This window comes from Pongo pygmaeus, chromosome 19 (genome assembly GCF_028885625.2).
Source record: "Pongo pygmaeus isolate AG05252 chromosome 19, NHGRI_mPonPyg2-v2.0_pri, whole genome shotgun sequence".
Classification (NCBI taxonomy): domain Eukaryota; kingdom Metazoa; phylum Chordata; class Mammalia; order Primates; family Hominidae; genus Pongo; species Pongo pygmaeus.
Genome location: NC_072392.2, coordinates 58,497,571 through 58,520,292, shown reverse-complemented (window position 1 = coordinate 58,520,292; position 22,722 = coordinate 58,497,571). Strand labels below are relative to the sequence as shown.

The 22,722-nt window shown below is 40.0% G+C and overlaps 1 protein-coding gene across 2 annotated transcripts in view; it reads left to right on the top strand.

Moving 5' to 3' along the window:
• The first annotated feature begins 674 nt into the window (after positions 1-674).
• The window catches only part of MED13 (mediator complex subunit 13), a 125,502-nt gene continuing 103,454 nt past the window's right edge, over positions 675-22,722 (top strand). For both annotated transcript variants that reach the window (XM_054457142.2, XM_054457140.2), the window contains exons 1-3: positions 675-979; positions 2,823-3,057; positions 13,428-13,596. In XM_054457142.2, coding sequence (XP_054313117.2) covers positions 914-979; positions 2,823-3,057; positions 13,428-13,596 — 470 coding nt within the window. In that variant the 5' untranslated portion in view covers positions 675-913. The remainder of the gene's footprint in view (positions 980-2,822; positions 3,058-13,427; positions 13,597-22,722) is intronic.

The window sequence follows — 22,722 nt, the reverse complement described above, 5'->3', positions numbered from 1 at the left end:
GATGGCGCTATGTTAGTGGCCACCAGCTGGCTGCCCCGTCCCCCGGGCTCACCGCCTCGGCCGAAAGCTTCCCGGCCCTCCCTCGCTCACTTCTCTCTCCCCCTCCCAACGGAGCCCGGGCCCACGTGACCTCAAGGCGGCCAATGGGTGAGCAGAGAGGGCGAGCTGGTCCCTGTGGCCGCCATTAAAGCGAAGGGAAAACCCGTGAATTCGGATTAAAGGGGGAAAAACACCGCCCGCTGGGCCCACAAAATGGGGGAGACTACGGCGTCCAGCCGGTGAGGCCGCAGGAGGGCAAACGTTAGGCCGGCTCGGCCCAGGGACGACACGAAGACAGAGCCAGAGAATGGTCTGAGCCCGCAGACGCCGCCACCACCTCCGCCGCTGAGGAGACTCTGGGCTTAAGGACATCGCCGCTGCCGGGCCGGGGGCCTGGGCTTCTCTCCCGGTTCTCGCCCTTCCCGCCCCTGTGCGGGCGCTTCTCTGCCCGGGAGAACCGTCCAGGGCTTGGGCTCTGCCGTCTCGGACTTGATTTTGATTATTTATTGTGTAATTTATTATTTTTCTTGTGGTAGGGGCACACATCCCCTCCGTCCCCCAGAGAGAGACGAGCGTCTGCGGGATCCGCAGTCCGGCCCGCCAGGCGAGCGCGGCGCGGCCCTCCCGCCTCCGGCCCTCGGCCCCGGGCGGCTGGGTGCCGGCCGGGCGGCGGGGGCTGCTCGCGGCGGCGGCGGCGGCGGCGGCGGGGGGGTGGGTGGGGAGGGCGGGCGGCCCGGCGGCCTCCTCTTCCACCGCCCCCCCAACCACTACCCCCCCCGGCCCTCCCCGGTGTCTGTGTTTCTCTCTCTGGTCGGAGGCGGCGGTAATGGCGGATGGTGGGTTGTGGCGCCGGCGGCGGCTGCTGTGAGGGACGATGAGTGCCTCCTTCGTGCCGAACGGGGCCAGCCTGGAAGATTGTCACTGTAACCTCTTCTGCCTGGTGAGTGCCGGGGCCGGCGGGCGCCGAGGGAGGGGGGCCGCGAGGTGCGCCCTTGGGCCGTGGGGGAGGGGGCCGGGTCTGGTCCAGATGCCCGAGTACCCGGGCGAGGCCCAGCCGGAGCCGGCGCCCTGCGAAGCTCCGCGGCCAGCCCCGGGAGACGGCGTTCGCTCTCCCACGGTCCCGGGCTCTGTTTGGGGAGTGTTGGCATTTTTTCTCTTCTTGGTTCGGACTCTCCTTCTCATCGTAGTCTCGTCCTCAACTTGAGCTCCTTATCTGGCAGGACAGTAACCTTTCCCTCTTGTCTTGCTTAACTGTTGCTTTTCTCCTTATTGGCCCTGTATCCCTGCTTCACACTTTCCATTATTGCCGCTGTTCCCCACCGCCTTTATGTCTTACCTTTTAAATTTGGTTTCCCCATGTAAACAGGACCCCAGAACTTATGCCCTAGAAACCTGTCTTCGTTTTACATTTTTTTTGTATGAGTCAAACTAACGCCAGGTTAGTTTCTTCCTTGGGTGACTTAAGATCTCTCTGTAAAAACCAGTAGGTGCCATTTCATATGTTTTCTTTCTAAACTTTGAAAACAGTTTGCCATTTTTGACAATTTATAGCCATCTTGCTTTTATTAGAACATAATGTTTTTGTGAGAGTGAAGGGGGCTAATGGACGAGGTGCTGTGGTTTTGCACTGTTTCTATATTTATTGTGTTTTGGTTGCTTTTTCAGAATGTTTTGAGCAGGCTGCTCCCTTGTTTGATTGAAATGGAACGTCGAGAGAAGCGGGATGTAGGGATGACCATTGTGTAGGTTAGCCCAGGTCTCCTACTGTAACATCCAACAGTTAAGACTTTCAGAAGTACCAACTGTTGCAAATAACTTGTCCTGTATGGGACAGTAGCTGAGCTTCATCAATGACTTTAAGTTTGGGTGACTTTACTTTTTCATTTTCTCCTTTGTGCTATGAGAAATATTAAGAGTATATGATAGGTAAGTGAGTTAAGTGGGAGGAGCACAACTAGTTGGCAAGTGTAAACTGCCAGTCATGTATCAGCAGTTTCATTTTTGGCACCTTATGCTTTGCTCCTTTAAGTTAGATTAAATTACTGAATTCCTCTCGTCGAATTTCTTTCCGGATGCTAAATTGAGATCTTTAATACTCTATCCTCGTCTACAGTATGTTTTTCTTTTCGATGTCCATTAATCAGCATCTCTTCACATATAATAAGACATACACCAGGTTTTATATTTCTATTTTATCCAACTCAGTCTATTTTTGGTACTTTTAGGATCAGGTTCTTTGAAGATAGACTAGCACAAATCTGACAGTTCTTTGTGAGTAGCTATTTGACTTTTCCGACAGGGGTGTGTGTGAAGAATTAACGTAGATTTTTTCAGAACTTGTTCAGATGTCTTTTCATTAGAGACGTTACTTATGTAAATGCGGAATAAAAACCCATGATAGGGTCTTTAATAATTGATTTTCAGTTAAAAGTTTGACACCAATGAACAAATGTGACCAGTTAGGACAGAGAAAAATGTACTCTGTTTGCATATTGAAGTGTGTGCCTATATTTAACATCATTCAGTTTCTTCTATTTCTACTTGGAGTACATATTTGCTTGCTATTCAGTGACATGGTGGTGGTAATTTTTAACTGTATTCTTCTCCCTAAAATTCTTGGTTGTTGAATTATAAAGTCTTTTTTTTTGTTCTAATTTGCATTCAGTATCTCAAGCATACATTGAAAAATTGTAATGTCTTAATGAAATAAGAGACATCATATTGAGTACTTTTGACTTTGAGTGAATATGCAATAATAAAACATAATGCTTTCTTTCCTTCAGGCTGACTTGACAGGAATTAAATGGAAAAAATATGTATGGCAAGGCCCAACTTCTGCCCCTATTCTGTTTCCTGTGACAGAAGAAGACCCCATTTTGAGCAGTTTTAGTCGCTGCCTTAAGGCAGATGTACTTGGTGTTTGGCGGCGAGATCAAAGACCTGGAAGAAGAGAATTGTGGATATTTTGGTGGGGTGAAGACCCCAGTTTTGCTGACCTTATTCACCATGACTTATCAGGTGAAAGAAACTTCCATTTCTAACTAATGATATAGCAACATTGTATACTTCTCCCAAAATGTCATATGTATTACAAATTAAGTTTGTTTTTGTGGGACACTTAGGAGGCCAGATAAAAATTCAGCTTGTTTTATTTCACCATGATTATTTTATTTTACTTAAATTATCCATGTTGTTATAGCTGGGTTTTTAAGGCGTGAATGACTTTCTCCTTCCACCACCTCTGTTCTTAATTTCTCACAGGTAGTTAGGGCCCAAAGAAGGCATGTTACATTAATCTAAAAAAATGAAATCAGGAAACAGAGTTCCTAACAAAGTCATGTAATAGTTTAGAAGCCAGATGTAACTTTTGAGTCACTTCAGCCACTGCTGAAGTTGAGTCTTTTGCATTGAGTAGGCAGATGATTCTAAAAGTACTGGAAATGTAACTATCCGTGTGTGTGTGTGTGTGTGTGTGTGTGTGTGTGTGTGTGTTTTAAGGCATGGAAGTATTTTGTTATTGTCATTTGTGCTATTTGATTAACATATGAAGGCATATGTTAATTTAGTTATTTTTGGAAAGTGACTCATATACTGTTCTGTCAAACATAGTAAGAGACAAGTGCCAACTTGTTTAGCTTTTATAGGACATGGGATCATAATCTAAAAGGTTACACAAACAATTTTATTGTGAGCAAATCAATGTGATTACTTCCTTATTTTCTTGACTTTTAGGACCAAATGCTACTTTAGAAAGAGAAACTATAGCTTTTCATATAATTACTGAAGCTTTAAACTGTGAAAGTCAGTATTAACTGAATCTTAGATAATAGGAATGTAATGATTGGTTGTATGCTATAAGGTTCCAAAGACTTCAGTAAGATAGTTTGATAATGATTTTTGACAGATAAATTTAGGATTTCTAGATAATTTTTTTTAAGTTCTTATTTGAAATTGAGTACTCTGAAGTTTTTGTTGTTGTCCCTATGACCTATAGGATCTATTTTATTTTTGGATAGAATGTATTCTGGGTGTCTGTATCTTGAACTGGTACTTAGTAAGACCAACATTTATGTAGGAATGTACGTGTTACATTTGTATGTTTTGATAATTGCTTTTCACATTCTAATGAACATACTCTCCAGTGTTAATTATTATTTTTGAGAGTGATTGCAATTCTTCAAGAAAGCTTTCCAGCTTTTGTAGTTTTTCTAATAAGATGCCTGCTGCAGAGTCCAGTCCTTAGGTCTGTGTATTTAATGTAGTTCTAAATGTGTAAAATGATGTGTATATGTATATACGTATATGTACATATACATGATATATGTATATGTAGTAGTTTTAGCAAGACAGTACTTTCTAATCATGCCAAAAGCTAAGTCCCCAGCCTCCTTTTTCTTTCATTGATTTGGATATAGTATTTGAGTTATTTTAATTGTTAAGTGGTCATAAAAATCACCTTACTAGAATGTTTGGAGACTGTATAACATTGTTGAAAAACTATAAACTATTGATAAAATATATTTGTTGATAAAACATAATTATTGATAAAACTATAATGGTGACTTAGGGGCTTTGGTCTTCTTAATAAAGTTGGCAGAGCATCTAAACAGACTAAACAGATCTTTTTTTAAGATTCCATGAAATACACTTTGTAGAATCAAAGATAATTTTAAGAGACATATAACGTTTAATTTTTTTTTCTTTTTTTCTTTTTAAGTAGAGATGGGGTCTTGCTATGTTGACCAGGCTGGTCTTGAACTCCTGAACTCTAGTGATCCTTCCATCTTAACCTCCCAAAGTGCTGGGATTACAAGTGTGAGCCCCTGCACCTGGCCTAGTTTTACCATAATAGAAAAAATATTGTGGAAGTTAAAAGACTATTAAAGTTAGATGTGAGCTGCTTTGATGGATATTGTTAAAAGTCAGTTTTTTCTTCTAGGTTTCATGTTACCAGTCAGATATGTTTTCTCCACTGAAACTAGGTTACAGTCTTAAACATTTTTCTCTAGCTTTGATTTTTAGCATAATTTTCAAAAATGGTAGTTACTTGTACCTTTAAAATAGTGATCAACTGGGTGCCATGGCTCACTCACGCCTGTAATCCCAGCACTTTGGGAGGCTGAGGCAGGCAGATCGCAGGGTCAGGAGATAGAGACCATCCTGGCCAACATGGTGAAACCCCGTCTCTACTGAAAATACAAAAATTAGCTGGGCATGGTGGCACGCGCCTGTAGTCCCAGCTACTTGGGAGGCTGAGGCAGGAGAATCGCTTGATCCCGGGAGGCGGAGGTTGCAGTGAGCTGAGATCTTGCCACTGCACTCCAGCCTGGGCGACAGAGTGAGACTCTGTCTCAAAAAAAAATAGATAGTGATCTTGAACGTGAATGAAAGTAATTTTGGGAGGTTGGGTTTTTTTTTTTTTTTTTTTTTGAGACGGAGTCTCATTCTGTCCTGCGGGCTGGAGTGCAGTGGCACGATATCTTGCTCTCTGAGTGCAGTGGAGCTTGCTTGCTGCCAGCTCCGCCTCCTGGGTTCACGCCATACTCCTACCTCAGCCTCCTGACTACCTGGGACTACAGGCGCCCACCACCACGCCTGGCTAATGTTTTGTATTTTTAATAGAGACGGGGTTTCACTGTGTTAGATAGGATGGTCTCGATCTCCTGAGCTTCTGATCCACCAGCCTCGGCCTCCCAAAGTGCTGGGATTACAGGCAGGAGGTTGGGTTTTAACTGCTGTCAGACTTTACTGAATGCTAATGAATAGTAAATAGCTTTTTTTTTTGAGATGGAGTCTTGCTTTGTCGCCCAGGCTGGAGTACAGTGACGCGATCTCAGCTCACTGCAACCTACACCTCCTGGGTTCAAGCGATTCTCCTGTCTCAGCCTCCCGAGTAGCTGGGATTACAGGCACACGCTGCCACACTTGGCTAATTTTTTGTATTTTTAGTAGAGGTGGGGTTTCACCGTGTTCCCCAGGCTGGTCTCGAACTCCTGAGCGCAGACAGTCCACCCGCCTTGGCCTCCCAAAGTGCTAGGATTACAGGCGTGAGTCACCACGCCCGGCCATAAATAACTTAAAAATTTATCAAAGTGAAGTGAGTGAAATAGTAAACTGAAATACAGTTAGGAGTGGTATATGATCATATTTATTGTTCCAAAGCTTGTCGTGTACTGTTTTAGTTTGCATAGTCAGTGTTATTTATATAATGTTTTAGCTTTTTTTTAAAAATAAAACCTGTTATTTACTTAAGAATGTTGTTACTTAAATCAGACGTATCTTAAAGAATAATAAGGTCTTTTCAGATGGAATATATTTGTCTTGCCCTTTTCTTTGCTCTAGGGACAGCGTCTGCCTCCCTCTTGGGGTAATTAGTCTGCCTCTGTCTCTATAGCTAACCCCTTTTTCATTTCTTCCATCTGTGGCACTCTATTTCCTTCTTTTAAGCTCCCCTGAGAAGAGAGCAGCTGGACAGTACAGGGTAGCATCAGCTGCTGGAGGCAGTCCTGAGTTCCAAGTGGAGGTGTAGCACTGAGGAAAGGGGTACCGGAAGGACCCAGGTGGTAACTAAAAAGCTGGTTAATTTAGCTTGAGCCTGCTCTTCACAGGCAGTGTCCTTCTGTTTGGTTCAGCACACACCACATCTTGTTACTGAAGTGTTTTTTATTATGGTGATAATATTGCCCTCATTTTTCTTGGTAGTGGGGGAAGAGGGAAAGCATTTCTTTTTTCAAAGATTAGAATTCTCAGTTTTTCTTAACTGGAATATTCAATAACAGAAATACAGAATTGCCTTTGTTTAACCCCCTTAGCTCCTTTGTGTCATGCAGTGTATTTTTAAAAATTAACTAATGAACCAGTATTGATACTTTATTATTAACTTAAGTATATATTTGGATGTCTTTTATGTTTTTGCCTAATATCTTTTTCTTTCCTAGGATCTAATTTAAGATACCCCTATTACATTTAATTGTCATGTCTCTTTAGGCTTTGTTAGACTGTGACAGTTTCTCAGACTTTCTTTGGTTTTGATGATTTCGACAGTTCTGAAGAATCTGCTCAGATTCCATAGTGCATTTTAAATTTCAGTTTCTCTTATGTCACTTAGCATTTGTTTGGGTTACCTTCCTTTCAAGTTTAGCTGATGTGTAGAAATAGAATGTAAATTTATTTTATTGCTAACTGGCAAAGATCAGTTACAGCAAATCACGTCTGATTTAATACATACTTTATAAACCCTCAGTTACTCATTTTGTAGCAGTAAGTCGATACTGTTGAGCAAAGTAATTTGCAAAGGCCGGATGATTTTTGGATCAGGATTTGTGCTAACTAGTATTAGCCTAACTATAACATTCCGGAAGGTTATTTGTTCAAAAAATCTCTTGAATTCCAAAGCCAAACATAGATGATTTTCTTACGTTTTGCTTTATCCTCTATAGGATAATGATTAGTTGAATCGGTGTCGATATGTTTTGATACAAAAAGGATTAGAGAATAAAACTCCTTTGGGGTTACAGCTTTTTTCTTTCTTTCTTTCTTTTTTTTTTTTTTTTTTTTTTTGAGACGAATTCTCGCTCTGTCTCCCAGGCTGGAGTGTAGTGGGGCGATCTTGGCTCACTGCAACCTCCACCTCCCAGGTTCAAGCGATTCTTCTGCCTCAGCCTCCCGAGTAGCTGGGACTACAGGCATGTGCCACCACGCCTGGCTAATTTTCGTATTTTCAGTAGAGATTTTAGTGGGAGTTTCGCCATGTTGGCCAGGCTGGTCTGGAACTCCTGGCCTCAGGTGATCTGCCCGCCTCAGCCTCCCCAAGTGCTGGGATTACAGGCATGAGCCACCATGCCCGGCCCCTTTTTTAAAAAAATTCAATTTTGTAGCTTTGTTTAGTGGTTGTGTGATAGTGGGTGAAAGAGGTATAAAATGGGTGATGGGAAAATCTTAGCTCAGTCCCTCTGGTCAAAAATCTCTGTAATGGATAGGACTGGTACTTTTCAGTGTACTGTTAATTTGCTTCAGAGCAAGATTGTATCATTTTCATTAATGTGTTCTTGAAGGAGAGTTTTCTATGTATTTTTATTCTGTGTTCTAACATTTTTGGAATTCGATTGCTGTCATCATTGGCTTTTATTCTTTCCCTTTAAATAAAAATAAAAGCAAAAACTGCGTCCTCTCCCATTTGTCATCTTAAAAAAATCATAGCAAGTTAGACTGTGATGAGACTCTTTGAGAAAACTGATACCTTGTGAACTAAAAAAACTCAGGGCTAAAAATATTTGTTCTTTTTCCTGACTCCTGAGGTCTGTAAAGTAGATTTTAGTAACATGTTCAGATAGTTTTATTATACCAGAATTTTATCATAATGGATAGTGCTCAAACTAAGTGGACTATTGTTCTGAATTTAATTTTGGATGTTTTTATTGAAGGATATTAACTGTAGTGGACTTTAACCTTAAATGATAGCTGTTAATAGGATTGACAGATAGATAAACAGCCAGGCATAGGAATCTAGTCCCAGCCAAACTAAAACATTGTTTTGTGCCCCATGTAGTCTAAAGAGAGTAATTCCTTTCTACTGTTGTAAAATTTACTTGTGATGTGGCCCGACTGTTTAAATTGGCTAGTCTCCTAGGTGACAACTTCATTTGCTGTATTTCTTCTGCATACTGTTTTTTTGATCAAGTGTATCTTCTAAATTTTCAAGCCAAACATAACATACTAGGCTGTTTTTAAATCAGTTTTCAAGTTTTGCCATAGATAATGGTGCAGCCAACTTAAGGCTCTCAGTATATTTGTTGAATGTATGGGTTATTAATGATTATTCAGGAGAAACACTGATCTAGCATTTAAACATTTCTCTTTATTTCAGGAAATACATGGTATTTTCTACCATGTTAATTTTGAGCCATTATTTATTAGCATATGTTACATTTTAATAGTTTAGCAAAATTATATAGGAGAAGATTCATTTATTACCACTGTGGAGATATTTAAAGATGCCAGTTTTGAGAAAAATGTTGAGTGCAGGGTGTATCTGCTTTTTTGGTTGTGATTTTTTTCCCCATTGATAGAGAATTATTTTGATGACTTATCACATACTTTGGCACTACTGTAATCTGCATCTTCAGGAAAAAAATATGGTAATCAAATTTAGCATTTGTGTTTTCTTCCAATAAATAGTCCATAAAAATTTCAAGAAACACTGATGATTAATAACTGTAATGCTAATAGTAACAGAAAAGTACTAAGAATGCAGAGTTGAAACTTTATTTTCTCTGGACATAGAGCTACAAGAGAAGGAAATTTTTTTTTTTTTGTAGGGATGGAGGTCTCACTTGACTGTCTCACTCAGCCTGCAGTGCTTAATCATAGCTCACTGCAGCCTCCAACTCCTGGACTCAAGCAATCCTCCCACCTCAGCTTCCCCAGCAGCTGGGCCTACGGGCATTGCCACTATGCCCTACTAACTGAAAAAAAAGTTTTTTGGAGTCAGGGTCTTCCTGTATTGCCAGGCTAGTCTTGAACTCCTAGCTTCAAGTGATCCTTCTGTCTTAGCTTCCCAAGTAGCTGAGATTACAGGCATGAGTCATTGCACCTGGCTAGAGGAGGAAACTATTTAAATAGGTTAAGCAGACTTTTTCTATTAGGCTCTGGTTAAGTTCAAAAGAGATAGGTAAAGATTTGCCATATATTCCCTTCTCCTTTCCCTCCCTATTATAATGCTGGTGTTGAGATTCAAGAACTTGTTTCAGTTAGTGTAAATAGTGCATATCACTGTGCCTTGAGTGGGTTGGTTATACCATTTCACTTTTCATATCTGAATACAACATGTAGAAAGTACTTTTATTATGGTTATTAGATTGTCAGGGTATTAGAAGCTTGGCTTAGTAGGCTTCTTGTTTCTAAGTGATTCCCAACAAAACCAAAAGCCTTCAGACTTTTTATTGAGCGTTATTAGGACTTACTCTCGTTTTTCTCAGCAACAAAATATGAAATTATATTACTTTAGTGTAATGGTTGCTTAGTCACTTGCCATATAGATGAAGACATACTTCAGAGATACGTTGGATTTAGAAAACCTCAACAGGTGGTCTCTACTTGTTTTATGCATAGCTCCTATTTAATGTTAATGAGAATTCTGGGCACTGGGGACATAAGATGCCCACCCCCTTTGAAAGCATTAGAATAATGAGGGAGAAATGCTTGAAGATTAATACTGATTACTTTTCTAAGCCACATTCAATATTCTTTTTTTTTTGTTTTTTTTTTGAGATGGAGTCTTGCTCTTTCACCAGGCTGGAATGCAGTGGCGTGATCTCGGTTCACTGCAGCCTCTGCCACCCAGTTTAAGTGATTCTCCTGCCTCAGCCTCCCGGATAGCTGGGACTACAGGTGCATGCCACCTCGCCCAGCTAATTTTTGTATTTTTAGTAGAGATGGGGTTTTACTATGTTGGCCAGGCTGGTCTTGAACTCCTGACCTCAGATGACCCACCTGCCTCAACCTCCCAAAGTGCTGGGATTATAGGCATGAGCCACCGCGCATGGCCTCACATTAAATATTCTTAAATCATTTGACTGCAAGTTTAACTAAAATAGATTTTACAAAATAAAACCATAAAATTTTCAGAATTTCATGTGAAAATTTATAAATTATTGTGCTTTAGCTTTTACTATTGCAAAGGTTTTTTTTGTTTGTTTTTTTGAGTCAGAGTCTCGCTATGTCGCCCACACTGGAGTGCAGTGGTGTGATCTCAGCTCACTGCAACTCCCGTCTCTTAGGCTCAAGTGATTCTCATGCCTCAGCCTCCTGAGTAGCTGGGACTACAGCCGTGCCATGCATGGCTAATTTTTATATTTTTAGTAGAGATGGGGTTTTGCCATGTTGGCCAGGCTGGTCTCGAACTCCTGGCCTCAAGTGGTCCACTTGCCTCGGCCTCCTGAAGTGCTGGGAGGCCACCACACCTGGCCTCAGCCTCCCAGATAGCAGGCATGAGCCACCATACCTGGCTTCAGCCTCCCAGAAAGCAGATTTTTTTATTTACTGTTTTTGGGAAGAAAAAGTCATTCTCTAGTTTTAAATGACTAACTTATTTGAAGTTTATAACAACTGTACAACCTTGATACTTATAAATGGTAACTGTGTCTTGGGTCTTTGATGGTTTAAAACTTAGGAAAAATATGTTGGTAGTGGCTTCTTATGTAGAACAAGTGTTACAACCATCAGAAGGTAGGGATTTTTGAAATAAAAGGTAATAAAAATAAAAGATACTATATTGATTGTAAAGAGGTGAAGAATTGGGAGATATTCCTAACATAATTCTGTTGGAATTAAGAACATGTGTATTCTAGTAGTCATAAGTCTCATAATTTGAGGTAAAAGTCTTAATGTAGCTATTTAATTTTGAAATGGTAGGACCTCATTAAATTGAAAGCAGATCAATTGAGATTCTTTTCTCTTTTCTTGTCATCAACTCACAAATATGCTTGTGATCTAGACCTTTAATTAATTAAAGTGAAGTCACTTTGTGCTGCTTCTCTATTCTCCTAGCCTAATATTTTCTTTAATGAAGTGAAACCCATAAACGTTTTGGTTTTAAATGGAAGTAGATAACGGTGTCTTTGATATAATAGAATGTGAATTTTTCCTATTTAATATTTATGATTAATATTAGACTTAAAAAATTCTTCTATTCCAATTCTGAAATATTGTCATTTTCTAAAGCTTATTCTACTTTTTTTTCCCTAAGCTTACCTGTTTTTTTGTTTTTTTGTTTTGTTTTGTTTTTTTTTTTTGGAGACCGAATCTCACTCTGTCCCAGGCTGGAGTACAGTGGCACGATCTTGGCTCACTGTAACCTCTCCCTCTTGGGTGATTCTCCCACCTCAGCCTCCCGAGTAGCTGGGATTACAGGGCTGCACTATGACGCCTGGCTAATGTTTGTATTTTTAGTAGAGATGGGCTTTCACCATGTTGGCGAGGCTGGTCTTGAACTCCTGACCTTAGGTGATCCGCCCACCTCAGCCTCCCAAAGTGCTGGGACTACAGGCATGAGTAACTGTGCCCAGCCTAAAGCTTATTTAAAATAAAATTAAAAAAAAAATTAGTTGCTTTGAAAGACTTGACTGTCATTTAGGAAAAAATATAAAAGCAACATTAATCTTTGTAGTGGCACAGAATTTCTGGTGCAGTTAAAGTCCACTATCATACTTTTTAGTTAATGTTTATTCTACCCATTTGTTGTATAAGTTGTGCATATAAACCATGTGTAACTCTTAATACATGTCTTTGCTTTTATTCAAAAGCTAATATTGTGTCTATTTTTCTATGGTATAGTATATGCATTTTTGGTGTTGAATTGAGAAAGGTTTGTCTTTTATTTTTACTTAAACATTGAACACAGATGACTGATATTTATAAAATGTTTATAAAGGTATATAGGCTATAGAAGGAGAGTTAATTATATTTAGACTAAGCAATTTAAAATCTTGTAATGAAAGTTAAAGTGCTGAAGTGGTATCATTATTTGTAGCATGATTTATTGGATGCTTTGTGACAAATATGAAATGGATAGAGTATGAAAAAAATTTTTTCTGACCTACATCCAGACTTATCTCAAAATGACTGTGTTAATGTTTTTTTGGTAAATTAACTTGGAGTGATTAATAGATTTGCTGGCAAAATTGAAGCTATATAGTTAGTGAAGATAGCTATAATTTTATATGACCAAAGTGCCATTTACAATTTAAGTCTTTAAATTTTTACATTTCTCCCCCAAGTAAAGGGTCCTATACTGAATAATAATCATGGGAATAATTTGTTTGAAATGAGACCTAAGGTGGCTGATAGTGCACTGCTTGTTAGGCTCTGTGCCAACAGCTTCCTTTTTATTCATCACTTAGTGTTATAGTGGAGTCGTGGATTAGAATGCTGATGGACATGAAATGTTTTGACTTTAATTATTAACTGGCTAACTTTTTTGGCAGGTTGAATGACTAGGGGAATTAGGACAAAGTAACAAGTGAGCCAGCTTAGAAATTGGCATCATAGGTATAGAGTGTGTTTAATATTTTCCAGGTTATACAAACAAGTGTCTTTTCATTAATACAGGAACCAATTCAGTATGTTCATGATGTCATTGAATTTTATAAGGTGGAAAAATACTTTTCAGGTAATTTAATAGAATATGTGGTACTTAGACCTTTTATTCCTTGTGGCGTAACTTTGAAACCTGATAATGTCTAGAGATACATTGAAGTGATTGTAGCTTAATATTCTGGGGTAAGCTAGTGTTGATGAATATAGAGTTTAAACTGTACCCTTTTTAACTTGGCTCTGAATAGGTTATAGTGTCACTGTTTGACTTCTTATTTCCTTCATTTGTCTTTTAGAAGAAGAAGATGGAGTGTGGGAGAATGGACTTTCCTATGAATGCCGTACCCTGCTTTTCAAAGCAGTTCACAATCTATTGGAACGGTGTTTAATGAACAGGAATTTTGTACGTATTGGCAAGTGGTTTGTGAAGCCTTATGAAAAAGATGAAAAACCTATAAATAAAAGGTAAGCTATCTTAAATTCTGATGTGATATTTCTTTAGATTTGTTCGTTTTTGTGTCTTTACAGAGAATGTGGGATAAAACAAGCTAATATACAGACATATTCCGGAGGTTGTCAGTGACAAAGTACTAGATACAGTCAGGTATCTAGTACCTGACTAGGTTTTTTTTTTTTTAACCACTTTACAAACTTCCCTTTACACACTTTAAGAATTTTCTTACAGTAGGAATACGCTGTATTTTAATACAGTGGCCTAAATTTTGATTTGGGATGATAGACAAAATATGGGATGAAAGCAGAGGCTTAGGCTTGGAAGTATCTTTTTTTTAGTATTTGTGGAAATATATGCACAGCACTCTGATATTAAAATTAAGTAACAACACCTGTTAAAGATAGTGATCTGTGAGTATGTTTTGGATTAAGTTAACCCTTCTTATTCCCAATCTCTCAATTCCCTTTAATTAAAGTAATTTAAATTTGTGTTTTCTATATAAGACCATTTACTCTTTGAGAGCTTATAATTTTCTTGAGCAATGAATTAAGCAAATTTATGACACTAATTATTAGAGTAGTTGCAGATAGAGGCACAGAAGACTTACGATAGATACCTCCTTCTCCTGTGCAATTAAAACCTTCAGGTTACTCGCTTCTCCGTGATTTAGATAATAGAAGGCATAGTCTCTCAAAAGATTTAAGTTTCCAGCAGTCATTGAGTTAGTGAGACTTCAAGAGAGATGAACCAGTGGCAAGTAAGTTGGGATGTGGGGAAGAGAAAATTAAAGGGAACTTACTAATTTTTCCTGAAAGATGCGAGAGGATGTGAAGTGAACATTTGGTTGAGATTATAATCATTTTGAGGTCTTTGATGTCATATATGCACATCTTTTTTCATGTGCACCTGGAGTTTTTTTTTTTGATTTTTTTTTTTTTTTCAGACTTTTTAGTTTTAGTAAGACTGGATGAGTAGATAAGCCCGGATAAATAAAGGTGCTTTCATTTTTTTTTCTTCTTTGAAAATTAACGTAAACCTTTATTGTTAACAAAATACTTGCATAAGTTCAGAACGCATTCAGCTGGAAATGACAGAAAAACATTAACTACTTGGCTTATGTAGGGATTGATTTTTCTCAGTAGCAAGGAGTGTGGAGGTAGATAGTTTAGTACTGGTATAGCTGTTAAATAATGTCATCAAGGATTCAAAGTTCCCCAGAGTTTTCTCTGTGCCATCTTTACATCTTCATGGTCCTCCCGTGTGTTGCACCTCCAGACCTCACAGTGGATTCCAGGCAGGAAGAGAAAGGAAGGGAGGAAGTAAGAAGGTGTGGCACCTGAGTCAGAAAGTGAATTATTTTCTGGAAACTTTAGTTGATATATCTTTGGCCATACTAAGAGAAACAAATATCTTCTATTTGGAAGCAGCTGCTCTGAACAAATGAAGTTTTTGTTAGTAAGAAGAAAGGGCTGATGGATATTAGATAGATACCAAAGATCAAAGAGTGGAAATGGATATTGGGTAGGCAGTTAGCAATGTCTGCCATATACGTTTATTTATTTATTTATTTTGAGACAAAGTCTCACTCTGTTGCCCAGGCTGGAGTGCAGTGGTGCAATCTCAGCTCACTGCAACCTCTGCTTCCCAGGTTCAAGTGATTGTCCTGCCTCAGTCTCCCAAGTAGCTGGGATTATAGGTGTGTGCCACCACACCTGGCTAATTTTGTGTGTTTTTAGTAGAAACGGGGTTTTGCCATGTTGCCCAGGCTGGTCTTGAACTCCTGAGCTCAGGCAATCCACCCGCCTCGGCCTCCCAAAGTGCTGGGATTACAGGCGTGAGCCACCGCTCCCAGCCAGGCATATAGATTTATATAGTTTTAAGAAGTCAAACAGATTACCAAGATTTAAAATGAAAAGCTGCAATCCTGAGCCCCAATGAATAGATTTGCTCCTCAGAAGCAGCCCTTTTTAATTCTTCTGTTTCTTTTAAGTTAACCTGTTTAAAAATTTTGAAAGAAATAACATGCTTATTCTTGAGTTACCAGTTAGGATTAATCTAGTGGACTTTTTTTTTTTTTTTTTTTTTTGTCACAACAGCCTACCATTGAAATTCTATTGAGAGGTTAGTTATGTTACTTCCCCTGACTCAACACTTGGATATTGGCACTTCTGTGCACACTTCTTTTCCCTCTCCCTTTCCTTTTTTTTTTTTTTTTTTTCCTGAAACGGAGTTTCACTCTTGTTGCTCAGGCTGGAGCGCAATGGTATGATCTCGGCTCACTGCAACCTCTGCCTCCCGAGTTCAAGTGATTCTCCTGCCTCAGCCTCCTGAGTAGCTGGGATTACAGGTGTCTGCCATCACACCCAGCTAATTTTTGTCTTTTTAGTAGAGACAGGCTTTCGCCATGTTGGCCAGGCTGGTCTTGAACTCCTGACCTCAAGTGATCCACCCACCTTGACCTCCCAAAGTGCTGGGATTACAGGCATGAGCCACTGCACCTGGCTTCCTCTCCCTTTCCTTATCTTGCCAATATAGTTGTAACTTTTGGTAAAAACAATATTTGTTTATACTGTTATAATTTTATAAATATTTTTTTTTTTTTTTTTTTTTTTTTTTGAGATAGAGTCTCGCTCTGTCACCCAGGCTGGAGTGCAGTGGCGCGATCTGGGCTCACTGCAAGCTCCACCTCCCTGGTTCACGCCATTCTCCTGCCTCGGCCTCCCTAGTAGCTGAGACTACAGGTGCCCGCCACCACGCCCAGCTAATTTTTTGTATTTTTAGTAGAGACGGGGTTTCACCATGTAGCCAGGATGGTCTCGCTCTCCTGACCTCGTGATCCGCCCACCTCGGCCTCCCAAAGTGCTGGGATTACAGGCGTGAGCCACCGCCCCACCTTCACATTTCATTTCTTGTACATCTTTTTGTTTTCCCAGGTGTTAATGATTATCCCTTTTTTTCACTTAATTATTAATGTTAGGAGTTAGTAAACTCCTGCCTGTACTCTGCCACTTTTTTTGTACATAAAATTTTGTTGTAACACAGCCATGCTCATTCATTGATAGATTGTTTTATGGCTGCTTTCACACTAGAGCAGAGTTAAATAGTTATGATAGAGACAGATGGCCTGCAAAGCTGAAAATACTTAGCCTGAAATATTTTCTAGCTGACTTTGTAGTTTGCTGACTCCTGATCTGTGTACCTGTTGGTAGTTGATCCATAAACTATCCACTAAAAGTATAAATCGCTTCTCCCTACCTTCAAGGACTTTGTATAATCTTATTAGTTTCCTCTTTTTTCCCCTCTTGTTAATTAATATCCCTGTTGTTACCCTTCATTCTTCTTTTCCGATTTGGATTAGTAGTTCTGTAGTCCTGTTTCACAGTAGTCATCTTGGGAATTCTCTTTGCTTTTCCCTTCTTGTTGGATCCCTCATTTCTCATTTCTCCTTTTTTTTTTTTTTGTCTTATTTACTGTTATGGTGGTGCCCAACCTAAGAGTAGTTTCCTGAGAGTGCAAGGATGGTAATACTTTTGAGATCCTCAATGTTGGAATTCTGAGTCAAACCACAGAATCGCAGGCTCTTAAGTTTCTTTCTTTTCTCTCCTTATAATTGATAGTTTTGACTGGGTATAGAATCTTTGATTAGCAACCCTCTTAGACTTCTGGGCACTAAAATGCTAACTGGAGGTTCTGTGTATGTGAGTAGCTTATGACATTGCAGGCTTTACTAGAGTGAATGATCTGGGGACTTGACCGTTTTTATTGGGTGCTTGTCACCCAACTGCCAGTATTTGTACACCCTGTCACCTGCTTAAGTAGTTTTCCCGGAGGAGACTTTCAGTACTCTTACTAGAGGGTATAAGCTGGGCTGCCAGTGTTTAGTGAACTTATTGGGGAAAGGAGGTTTGGAGGTGGGGCTCACTTATATAGTGGTTAAATTTTCACTTAATCTTTTAAATACATCATCTCAGCTGTATCTGAATATCTCTAATTCTGAGTCCCTCTGTTTCAACCATTTCAAAGAGTGGACCTCTTAAGTTTTTCACTGATCTGGAAGAAAGTGGAGAGGCTCTAATATCTTTGAACTTTCATTCCTTCTGTTTTCTTTTTCTTTCCTTTTTTTTTTTTTTTTGAAACAGTCTCTGTCACCTAGGCTGGAGTACAGTGGCGCAATCTTGGCTCACTTCAGCCTCCACCTCCTGGGTTCAAGCAGTTCTCATGCCTCAGCCTCCCAAGTAGCTGGGACCACAGACACTAGCCACCACAACTGGCTAATTTTTGTATTTTTAAGGAGACGGGGTTTCGCCATGTTGGCTAGGCTGGTCTCGATCTCCTGGCCTCAAGTGTTCTGCCCACCTCAGCCTCCCAAAGTGCTGGGATTACAGGTGTGAGCCACTGTGCCCAGCCCCTTCTCTTTTCAGTTACACCTATACATCCACCTTCAGGGAGAGATATATATATATATATATATGTATATATACCAGTACCTTCAACTTCTGAGCCTTTCTGAGATTCTGTGGTTTGACTCAGTTTATAACTTTGTAAGTTTAACCACTGCACCCGGCTTTCTTTATGAAAAACTCTTAAAAGGCTATTGATAATTGAAAATATGGGCTCACGCCTGTAATCCACCACTAAGGGGCCGAGGTGGGAGGATGGCTTGAGACCAGGAGTTTGAGAGCAGCCTGGGAAACATAGCTAGACCCCCGTCTCTCTCTCTCTCTCTCTTTTTTAATGATCTTATTTTATTTATTTGTTTGTTTGTTTATTTTTACTGTAAGTTCTGCAATACATGTGCAGAACGTGCAGGTTTGTTAATAGATACATATGTGCCATGGTGGTTTGCTGCGCCTATCAGCCCCTCATCTGGGTTTTAAGCCCCATATGCATTAGGTATTTGTCCTTACGCTCTCCCTCCCTGTGCTCCCTATCCCCTAACAGGCCCAGTCTGTGATGTTCCCCTTCCTGTGTCCATGCGTTCTCACTATTCAACTCCCACTTACGAGTGAGTTGTGTTAGTTTGCTGAAGATGATGGTTTCTAGCTTCTGTGGTTTGACTCAGTTTATATCTTGGCTTCTCCTTTGCCTTATCTAAGTCAGTTAGCATTTTTGCCTTTGCGTGCTAGCTTCTCAAATTTTATGGCTAGCTCTTGTCTGTTGCTGCCACTTACACCATTCTCTTCGTCTTCCTCCTGCCTTTTACCGTCTTTATGGAGACAGTTTCATGAGGAAGGCGGAGGCAAATGAATGTGTTCAATAAGCCATGCGAGATACTGGAAGTATTTTTCTTTATGAAAATTTTTTTTTTTTCGGGGAGACAGGGTCTGACTCTGTTGCCCAGGCTGGAGTGCAATGGCACAGTCACGGCTCACTCCTGTATAGCTGGGACCACAGGCATGTGCCACCACAGCTGGCTAATTTTTTTAACTTTTTGTAGAGACAGAATCTTACTTTATTGCCCAGGCTAGTCTCCAACTCCTGAGCTCAAGTGATCTTCCCGGCTCAGCCTCCCAAAGTGCTGGGATTACAGGCGTGAACCACTGCTCTTGGCTTTATGAAAAACTCTTTATAGGCTATTAATAATTGAAAATATGGGCTCACCCCTATAATCCACCACTCTGGGGCCAAGATGGGAGGATCGCTTGAGCAGCCTGGGAAACATAGCTAGACCCACATCTCTCATTTTTTCTTTTTTTTAATGATCCTATTTTATTTATGTATTTATTTTTAAGTTCTGGGATACATGTGCAGAACGTGCAGGTTTTTTAATAGGTATATATGTGCCATGGTGGTTTGCTGCACCTATCAGCCCATCATCTCGGTTTTAAGCCCCATATGCATTAGGTATTTGTCCTTATGCTCTCCCTCCCCATGCTCCCTATCCCCAAACAGGCCCCAGTCTGTGATGTTCCCCTCCCTGTGTCCATGTGTTCTCACTGTTCAACTCCCACTTATGAGTGAGAACATGCAGTGTTTGGTTTTCTGTTCTTGTGTTAGTTTGCTGAGGATGATGGTTTCCAGCTTCATCCACGTCCCTGCAAAGGACATAAACTCATTCTTTTTGTTTTTGAGATGGAGTCTTGCTCTATCGCCCAGGGTGGAGTGCAGTGGCACGATTTCAGCTCACTGCAACCTCCACCTCCTGGATTCAAGCAATTCTCCTGCCTCAGCCTCCCGAGTAGCTGGGATTACAGGCACCCACCACCACGCCTGGCTAATTTTTGTATTTTTAGTAGAGACGAGGTTTCACCATGTTAGCCAGACTGGTCTCGAACTCCTGACCTCAGGTAATCTGCCCACGTCGGCCTCCCAAAGTCCTGGGATTACAGGCGTGAGCCACCATGCCCAGCCAAACTCATTCTTTTTTTATGGCTGCAGACCCCCGTCTCTTTAAAAAAAAAAAAAAAAAAAAAAGCCGGGCACAGTGGCACACACTCTGAAGTGGGACTTCAGAGTCCCAGCTACTCTGAAGACTGAGGTGGGAGGATCACTTGAGCCCAGAAGGTTGAGGCTGCAGTGAGTTAGGATTGTGCCGTTGTACTCCAGCCTGGGCAACAGAGCAAGACTCTGTCTTAAAAAAAAAAAAATTGAAAATATAACTTTTTTTTTTTTTTGAGATAAGGTCTCTTACTTTGTCACCCAGGCTGGAGTGCAGTGGCACAATCATGGCTCATTGCAGCCCAACCTCCCAGGCTCAAGTAGTCCTCACACTTCAGCCTCCCATGTAGCTGGGACCACAGGTGCACGCTACCAAGGCTGGTTAATTTTTGTAGATTTTTTGTAGAGATAAGATATCACCATGTTGCCTAGGCTGGTCTTGAACTCCTGAGCTCAAGCTAACCCACCTTCTTTTGCCTCGCAAAGTGCTAGGATTACAGGCATGAGCCAGTGTACCTGGCCAAAAATACAACTTTTAATTGGAGATTTTCATGAATCCAACAGATGCCGCTTGTTATTTAACCATGTAATTGAGCACTAGTGTTTTTCCATGGGCTGACCCATTTAGGAGGGGAACTAAATTAAGATTGTATTTTATTAGTGAAGTGTTACCAGAAATAGTGTATGCTCTTTGGAGTTACTCTTGAACCATAGTTGTGGTATAATAACTGACTTTATTCTGGAAAGATAAATGCTGGTCCTCAAATCTCTTTTTTACAGGAACTTTCTTACCCTTTTTCCTTCTTTGGAAAAGCAAGTAGGAGAAAAGTCAAGCAGCTGAGTCTATCTTTAAGTTATTATTTGGGACTTCTTTTCTGTTGAATTCAATGGAATGATATAGGGAAGGTAGATAAAGATTGATTATAAATTAATGCATTTCTAGACCATTCTGAAACATAAGTATTGTATAGACTGTTTTTGTTTACTAATCAATTCACTTTTGGTATAAGTATTCTGAAAAAGAACAAGAGTTGTAAAGAAAGAAAATTTATGCTGTGAGACTACTTTGACCTGAACAAAGGAGAAAATAATATTCCTTACCTTTTTATCTTCTTTTTCCTTTCTTTAAAATTTTTAAAGAAAAAAATCTCACTTTCTGATAATCTGGACCTACATGTAGTTGTCTGTTTAACAGTCTTTAGGGACTGAAAGAGGAAATGGAATGAAATTCTAGGGATACAGCTAGGTTACCTGTAAAGAATCCCACAAGTGTAAGAGTAACCACAGGAACAAACCAGTCTTAAGATAATTGGTTAAAAGAATGATGACCAGTGTTTTCTTGAATAGTTTAGGTGTTTTCCTACATTGCTGGGGACTGGATCACATGACAGGCATTGAGTTTTCTAGTGAGCCCACAAGTAAATGGGTTGTAATAAGTACCATTGACTTAATGTAGGTTTTAGTTTCTTCTATAAAAGATATTCTGAACTTGCGATGTTTGAGAGTGCATTTGAATAAGATTATCTTGAATAAAAACTTTTTTTTTTTTTTTTTTAAATAGAGACAGGGTCTTGCTCTGTGCCCAAGATAGATGGCAGTAGCGCAATCATAACTCATTGCAGCCACAAACTTCTGGGCCTAATTGGTTCTCCCACCTCAGCCTCCAGAGTAGCTGGGACTACAGGCACACACCACCCACGCCTGGCCAAGAACTTTCTTAAGATTGTGTTTGGTTAAGCTTTTTGTCATGTTGAATCTGTTGTAGCCATTTAGCTGAGTGTGCAGTAAAGTTTGTGTATTTAGCAAAAGTTTTAAATGCCTCTAGGAGGGTATACAGAGTAGAAACATACTAGTAAAGAATTCTTTTTTTAGACAGCTAGTTCAGTATCTTACGTATATAGTGACATAGGAGGTTTTGTTAAGTGGCAGATGAGATTGTGAATAGGAGGGAAATAGTTAATAGGGTGCATGTTTGATTTTAATATATACTTTAATCTTACCCCATTCCCTCAACTATATATAATTGATTTCTATGGAAAAAATATGTTGTTAAATCTTTTTTGATATATTTCCTCTATGTAAAATAGTTATCTTTAATTCCAATTTTAAAAGGCAGTATAGGCTAGATGTGGTGGCTCATGCCTGTAATCCCAGCACTTTGGGAGGCCAAGGCAGGCAGATCACTTGAGGTCAGGAGTTCGAGACTAGCCTGGCCAACATGGTGAAACCCTATCTCTACTAGAAGTACGAAAATGAGCCAGGTGTGGTGGCACGTGCCTGTAATCCCAGCTACTTGGGAGGCTGAGACAGGAGAATCACTTAACCCGGGAGGTGGAGGTTGCAGTGAGCAGAGATCGTGCCACTGCACTCCAGCCTGGGTGACAAGAGTGAAACTCCGTCTCAAAAAAAAAAAAAGCAATATAGAGTATTACATGTTATATATGTGTGTTTGTATGTCCATATTACATTATGTGTATACATATAGACATGTACATATAGGATATAATAAATCCTTGCTGGATATAACATAAAGAAAATAGGATTAAATGTTTGGTTCAATATGTTCTAAGCCTTTGTATTAGAATAATTAGAGCCCTGGAATTAGTAGTCCATAGAGAGTGATAAATTTTTGGTTTTGTGGGATAAAGCAGTAAAAGTTCACAGGAAGGAAAGGTTGGCTGTTGTTAATGGCCATTGTATTGGGCAGTGTAGATCTAGAACATTTTCATCATTGCAGAAAGTTATTTTTTTGGGTGATA